The sequence below is a fragment of the Helobdella robusta genome (assembly GCF_000326865.2).
Source record: "Helobdella robusta unplaced genomic scaffold HELROscaffold_79, whole genome shotgun sequence".
Classification (NCBI taxonomy): Eukaryota; Metazoa; Annelida; class Clitellata; order Rhynchobdellida; family Glossiphoniidae; genus Helobdella; species Helobdella robusta.
Genome location: NW_008705453.1, coordinates 190,900 through 198,977, shown reverse-complemented (window position 1 = coordinate 198,977; position 8,078 = coordinate 190,900). Strand labels below are relative to the sequence as shown.

Below are 8,078 nucleotides of genomic sequence, written 5' to 3'. Positions count from 1 at the left end.
ACAAGGCTTAGCGGGCCGTATTTCGCCCATCCCTGTTCTATACTGATTTCAATTTCTCTCCAAATTAACTTTTAATCAATTTGAACTTGAATTTGAACCGGATTACGTATTTAACATATCAATTGGGTTTTAATTAGATTCGCGATTCAATTTTACTTTACTTCACTTCATTTTATTTAAAGTTTTTTTGAAAATAAAAGAGAGTTCTCGCCGAATATGCACTCACATTTCTCATCGGAACATCATCATCTTCATCATCATCGTCGTCATCATCTTCAATCTCCTTAGCTTTCTTCAATTTTGGCATTGGAGGAGCAAATTCACCTGAATTTGTGGTGATAGTGATGATGACGGTGGTGATGGTGAAGATGTTTGATGATGATGATGATGTTGATAATGATGACGTTGATGGTGAAGATGTTTGATGGGAATAATGGGAACATCATTTTATTTTCATCATAAATCACACGTTAAAAAGAATTGTTAATGAATTAAAATTTAATAAAAGTAAAATTGTTTCAAAATTAAGAGTTAAAATATTCCACGAAGCTCGACATTCTAAAGAAGAATGTGTACAACAAAAAAGGAATAACTCTAAATGATGCATTCAATTAGTAATTAGTAATAATTATTACATTAATAATAATAATAATAATAATTATAACAATGATAAAAACAGACCTTTCTTAATGTCATTGAACTTGGTTAAAGTCAGAAATTCTGATTTGGTCTTGGATGCACTTGTATTCGAAGCCGGTCTAATGAGCAGCTTGCCAGGCTTAGAGTGAGGTGATGATGATGATGGTGATGACGATGATAATGATCTGCTGTTGCCGCTACTACTACTACTACTACTGCTGCATTGGTTCATGTTGGTGTTAAGATGAAGATTTTTAACGTTGTGGTTTGGTTTAGTTTCTCTGTTGTTGTTGTTGTTTTTACAAGGTTGTTGTTGTTGTTGTCTTTGGCTGATGCTGTTGTTATCTTTATTTGTAGTATCATTTTGTTGTTGATGTTGTTGTTGTGTAAAATTTGTCGTTGTGATTTCTGGCATTGTAGATAGATCAGAGTTCGGGATTGAAGTTGTTGTAGTTGTTGTAAGTGGTGCTGTTGTTGTTGTTGTTGATGTCGAAGACGATATTTCTGAAAGGTCTGCTAAATTAATAAATAATAATAACAACAAATCACATCCATTTTTAAATTAATTTATTGAGTTAAACTTACTTATATTTTATTCTATAATTTATTTTAAATTAATTTATCTTCTAATTTATTTTATTTAAATTAAATTTTCAATTTATTTTAATTCAATACGACACAATTCATAATAACTTAATAATTCTTATAGAAAGCTCAACTGTTACTGAAAGCCGAAAGTAATTCTCTATAACAAACTTCATTTAAGTAGAAAATAATGACCAAAATAGGCTGCATAGAAATAAGTGGAGCGATTAATGAATATTCATTTTTATTATTTGTATTAATACTATATAGCCAAAAAATTATAATATTATAATTGTCCGCGTAGCAAAAATAGGCTGTGGATGCATAAATTATTTCGATTTCTAAATAAATATCCATATAACTTGATTCTTAGCTAAGTAGATGAATTGGAAAATTGGAGGCATATCATGAAGATCCTTTCAATCAATCAATCAATCAATCAATCAATCAATCAATCAATCAATCAATCAATCAATCAATCAATCAATCAATCAATCAATCAATCAATCAATCAATCAATCAATCACATATATTTATAGCGATATTTACATAACTCTTAACATCGCTCATCAAATTTGATGATTATGCATGACTTGAAACCTGCTACAGAATTGGGAGGACATAGTCAGAAAAATTGGAAGAAACGTTGGAAAGAAAACGACCGACCGAAGTAGGCCATGGCAGAGATACTATCGAAAAGGTTTTGTGTTTAAGAAGACTATGCCAGCTATTGTAGCCACTGGTCGCCCATCAAACGCATTGGTTCGTGTGTATTCACGTACTGTATGTATGCCTCTGAAAATATTGAAGAGAGAGAGAGAGAAAGAGAGTTTTACAAAATAAATTCGTGCTAGAAATATTTTCGAGTAAGAAGAATTTACATTAAGAATCAATGAGAAGAAGGTTTCGTTGATGAGTTGTCTCTCAGCTGGATGCTAAAAATATCTGAAACCACTGATGCAACTTCTATTCGCTAGTGGTGCACGCAAAGATATCGTGTTTCACTCATCTTTGTTTCAAGACAGTGCGTGGCAATGAGTTGAGAGAAATTGCAATGAAAGGTTCGTAAAATTTAAATACCAGTAGAAAAAACGTGTTGTTGTTGAAGCTGTTGTTGTTGTTGTTGAACATTCAAAATACTGCTCCCGTCAGCTCTAATGTAAATCTTTGTTACTTCGGATGGTTGAGTTGTTGTTTTCACATCAGCGTTGTTTATGCTGTTGTCGCCAATGTTGTTATTGATGTCTTTGCTGTTGTTGTTGCTGTTGTTGTTACTGTTGTTGCTGTTGTTGTTGCTGATGTTGTGCGTGTTGACATTGTTGATTATGAAAGAATTGTTGTTGATGGTTATCTTCGTCCCTGAAGTTACGTGAATCGTGCTGCCCTGAACGCTGCTGCTTTGAAGCTCGTCAACGTCAACAACAAAATCTGTGGCTGTAACTGTTGAGTCTGCTGTGCTAGGTTTAGTAATGTTGTTGTCGTTGGTGGCGTCTTTGTTGGAAGTGTTGTTAACGTTGTTGTTGTTGCTTTGCGTTGGTTTTGGGTCTTGAATTTGTGGGGAGACGATTGCGACATTACTGCTGTTTGTCTCAATATCCGGACTGAGTTTCAGGATTGTGGCCTTTTGCCTCAAACTTCTAAGACTGTTTGTTTGTTGCTGTGGTTGAGGTTTTGGCTGCTGTGGCGTTTGTTGTGGCTTTGGTGGTTGTTGCTGTGGTGGAGTTTGTTGTAGTTGTTGTGGCTTTTGTTGTTGCTGCAGTTGTTTTTCTTTGGATCGCTGGTTCTCAAATGGTTGTTGCTGGTTCTGATTTGTTTTCTGCTGTGTTTCTGGAGAATTCTGTTGATTTTCTACAAATTTTTCATCAGCTTTCAGTGGAGCTTGTTCAAGATTACGCTGTTCTGCAGTTGTTTTGTCAAGTAGTTTCTGAAACTGCAGTTGTTGTGGTTGCTGCAGCAACTGCTGAAGATTTTGTTGTAGTTCCAACTGTTGCGTTTGTTGTAGTAGCGTTTGTTGTTGCTGTTTTGGTTGTTGTTGCAGTGCTGATGAATTTAGTTGAGCTGGTTGCAGAGTCACATAACCATCATCTCTATCGTGATTACTTTCAACATAAAAATTGGAGGTGCTGTTGTTAGCGGGGATGCTCAAACCTTTGCTGCTGAAAATGTTCGGCACGGAAAATCTCTTCTTATTCTTATCAGGTTTGTGGAGATTTGTGCTTGAGTAGGCTGCCCTGGTCAGAGATAGTTGGACGTCCTTGGTCTCATTCTTCAAACTTTTAAAATTCTTCAAAACGGGAACAGTGGAATCGGCAGATGAACTGTTGATGATCGGAGAGAAGACGCTTGGACTGTTTGTGATGATAGAATTTCTGTCCTGTGATTTGGAACGATTCTTCAAATTGTACGAAGATGACTGACTGAACGAAAAAATACCGCCACCACCATCTTCCTTACCGATCCTGCTAAAACGTTGGAGTACCCTGTTAACAATGCCCCCCCTATCTTCAGACCGCCTTCTAACTAGATTGGGATCAAAATTGGAAAGACCATTCTGAGGAGGTTGGCTTGGGAGATCGCCGTCTACCTCAGAAGGATAAACACGATTTTTTTTGTGTTTTTTAAACTGAAGTTTGGCCAGTTTGCTGCTTTCATCTGTTATTCTTGGTGACGATGACGATTTGTGTAGAGAAGGTTTGTTTTGAGCGTTTATGGCAATTTCTTTCAAGTTAGTGAGTTGGTTGGGGTTATCCAGGTGTGTTTGCTGTTTGGACTGTTGCTGTTTAAACTGTTGTTGTTGGACGATCATTTGTTGTTGCTGTTGTTTCAGTAGCTGTCTCTTCTGTTGTTTGTGAGCGGAATTGTAGTTCGCCACGTAGTCGTTGTTCTCTTCAGAGCTGTCGAACAGATGTTTCTTCATGCCACTGACTGAAACGTTCTCAGTGCCCTGCACCTGAAATGCTTTCATCGGGAACTGATATCTTTTCTCAGATTCACACATCGCTGCCCTTTCAAGATTTAAAACTTGTTGCAATTTGGCATCAAAGAATTTTTTCCTTCTGCCAGTTCTTTAACTTTTTTTCTCATTCAAGTCTTTACAGAAACTGCAAAAAATACAATCATGAATAAATTATAAGCTTAATTTATAATTTAATCATTGTCATATCACTTTTTTGTTAGATTAATTTTATTAAATAGTTATTTTATTTATTCTTTTTCATAAAAATTACTTTTTAATGCTCACCTCAAAATAAGCATAAAAAGCTGAATAAATTTGAATACGATTTGCAGATAAAAATTAATTGCAACACCCTTTTATATTAAGTGACGATAAGATGACTTGACAAAGATATATGAACACCTAATTTGAAACTCTACTTATAAGGTGTGTCAAGTTATTGATCATGCTCAAAAATGTTTAATTCATAAAGCACTGATGAAGAATTAAAATTCAAAGATCAAATAAGAACTTTTGATTAAATGATGGTCAAACTCTTTTAACTGAATTGAATTTGGATTGCTTTGAGAAATTTAATTTTAAATCAAGTCAAAATTAAATTCACTTTTGTGAAAAAGGACAAAATCTTAAGCTGAGAGAGCTAGGTGTACTCATCAAATTCATGCCTATGTAAATATTTAAATGCAACTACCTCATACACAATAGCTAGCTGGTTGCCAAAAACATCAGCCTAATAAAAGCATTAAAGATTAAACACACTTAACCATATTAAATTTAATTACCATTTTATTATTTATATGGGTGTATATTCAATTGTAATATATAAATATAATTATAATAAAATAAAATATGCAATGTACAAAATTTGTTTTAAAATAAGCCAATAATAAGGGAAAGCTGAAATAGAACTATTTGCAAAACAAGATTCTTAAATTAATTTTCAAATATTAGTTTTTAGTCTGAGCCAGCAAGTTAGGCTTATTAAACATTTTAAATTCTTTTTAAAATAAAACATATATATATACATATGTTTATATATAAATATATACGTATATATATATATATATATATATATATATACGTTTTTATAACATGTCAGACTAACAAATATATAGCACGAAATATTGTTCGTTACGGTTGAATGTTTTTCACTCAGTGAACCATGTCTGGTGGCGAGATGTCACTAGTGGCGATGTGGTTTGTAGGGATGGGCTGAGTATTTTTGAAGAAATAAAAAATATTTTTTGATGTTATTTATACTATATCAGTCCTATATTATATATGTGTTACCATATTTTGTGTATTTATTTAACCTGTATATTAAATTTATTGCAGAAAATTCATGAAAATTATAGTAAAGTCACAATCACACACATATGTACAGAAATTTATATTTATCTTTGAAAGAAAAAAAATTTGAAAATTAACTGTAATTATTTAGTGTATGTTTTGTTTTATTAGGAAGAAAATTTTTAGTAATTTTCTGAATAAATTTTTGAAAAAAAATGAAAAATTTGAACGATTTTGTTATGAAATACACGTTTTATTTATATTAAATATTGCAATATATTTTTCATATAATATAAATTATCATATAATTAATTTAAATTTTTATATAATTAGCCATAATGTTCAAATTAATATGTGAAAATGATAAGACAAAACTCAAAACTTCGCGAAAATATGCTATGAAATTAAATAAATGATCATTATTAATAGCGAATTAATATATTATTATAAAATATATATTAAATAATTAAATTAATTATGTTATTATTGAATATATGAAAAATAATCATCAAACCAACCAAACGTATTTAACCTTCTAGCCAATAAAAAGTTTACAATAAGAGGTAGATATATGAAATACGAACAATACAAAAATCACAAGCTAAATTTAAATAATAAATTTACTAATTGCGATTGATTAATACAATTATTTAATATTTAATTATATTATTTTTACACAATTATAGTTTTTAAAACAGTTAAATTAATTTAGTTACGTTACAATTTCTAAAATATCCTTGAATGAACCGGCACGATTTGTTAAATACGTTTGTCATAAAGTTCTCAGTGTACATTTCATTAGTACAAATCATGTGTGTGTGTGTGTGTTGTGTGTGTGTGTGTGTGTGTTGTGTGTGTGTGTGTGTGTGTGTGTGTGTGTGTGTGTGTGTGTGTGTGTGTGTGTGGGCAATTCATATGAAAATCGTGACCTGAATTTAATGATACAAAAAGGGAACAAAATTCCGACATGATTTGTTCAGACACGAAAAATAAACACAGGAACTATACGTATTTAATTATTAAAATAATAATAATAATATAAAATAATAATAATATAAATAATAATAATAATAATACAACAATCCTTGGCTTGCTTATGATTCAGTTATTTGTTAGGTTGAATGGTGACAATTTAGTTTGAAGAATGCTTTGAAATGAAAGAACGCGTTGTAAAGTTTTTGAATTATTATTATTATTATTATTATGAGAAAAACCATGGGCGAAAACAAAATGTCCCTATGTCCGCGACACAAAATTAACTATAAAATTTTAACACATAAACAATAATGTACATGAATATATGTTAATATGTTCTGTTCATACATAAAGATCAAATTGAGTTGCAGTTTTTTTGAGTGTAGTTGTCGTTGTGTGTGTTGTTGCCGAATTTTGTTGTTTGTTTTTCAGAGTATGAGAATGTCGTTGTTGTTATCAGCGTTCAAACGTACATTATTAATGGGTGAAGTTTAAATGTCAGCAATCTACACACATACTCACTCACTACACATATACACACTCACACACACACACACACACATCACATACACCACACAATCACACAAATGAACACACACGCACGAACCAATGAATCAACATAAAATGTATTAACTTTTTATGAACATTTCAATTTTTTACAATCCTTCTTCAATATTTCACAGAGGGTATCACCACAGCTCATGTAAATCAACCCATCACCCACACACATTGCACATGAGAGGCTGGGATCTTCTTGCAATCGAACCTGATCGTTGCAACAGCAGCGCCAGGCATTTTAACCATCACGCAATGCTGGGGTGGATCTCGAGTTATTAAAAGTCAGTGAAACTCAGATTTTAGACAGGATTATCACTTTCCAGCTAGCATACACTAATAGTTATCATTAAATTAGTTTTGGCGCTGACATCGTGACTGAAGCTGGTGTTTTTTTTTACTAAACTCACATGGTTCTGAAGCTGAAAAGTTTGTTTACTAAATGCATGTCGTTCTGAAAACTTTTTAATGGAAATCCTAATATATAGTATTTTGAATCGAGCATATAGTTATCATTATGTATTACTGAACACAAGCCATTGCTCTATTTTTTGGAATTTGAATTAAGTATTTAAGCTGAAGGATTTTTTAATAGTGGCGAATTTAAGAGGACTGGTGCTGGCCATGGTTCCACATGGTGAACAATATTTTAATTTAAATTCAGTAAAACTCTATCTTTAATCAAAAGTCAAAACAAAATTGACATGATGAACCAAAAAAGAATTCACTAGACTAATTTTAGCCACACTAGTAGAAATTTAGTCAGTTTCTTTGATCCTGCGGTAAATTTCAAAATTTAATCATTTTTAAAGTTTTGGCTCGTCTCGTCTAAATTGTCTAGATCCGAACTTGACACTATATCAATAAAGCCAATTTGGAGATCCACTTTTGGTTTTAGGGCATAAGCAGCCTTACCCCTCTAAATGTTTGTGTCATTACATGTGCTATGTCCAGTGGCTTAAACATGGGGGCTTTGGGGTTAACCCATCCCGATGTAATATTTTGCCAGGCAAGGTTAGGCTAAAAATGAAAGAAATCACTGTAAATTTAAATTTGTAGAAATTTTGGACTGAAAACT

General features: G+C 32.2%; 1 protein-coding gene across 1 annotated transcript; it reads right to left on the bottom strand.

The window, feature by feature from the left end:
• Nucleotides 1-2,317: 2,317 nt before the first annotated feature.
• HELRODRAFT_194489 (hypothetical protein) lies at nt 2,318-6,085 on the bottom strand (the record flags this gene model as incomplete). Its single annotated transcript, XM_009031778.1, has 2 exons — nt 6,006-6,085; nt 2,318-4,326 (listed from the first exon to the last, which is right to left on the bottom strand). A coding segment is annotated over exon 2 (1,905 nt), but the record flags the coding sequence as incomplete, so codon positions are not given.
• Between the last annotated feature and the right edge of the window lie 1,993 nt (nt 6,086-8,078).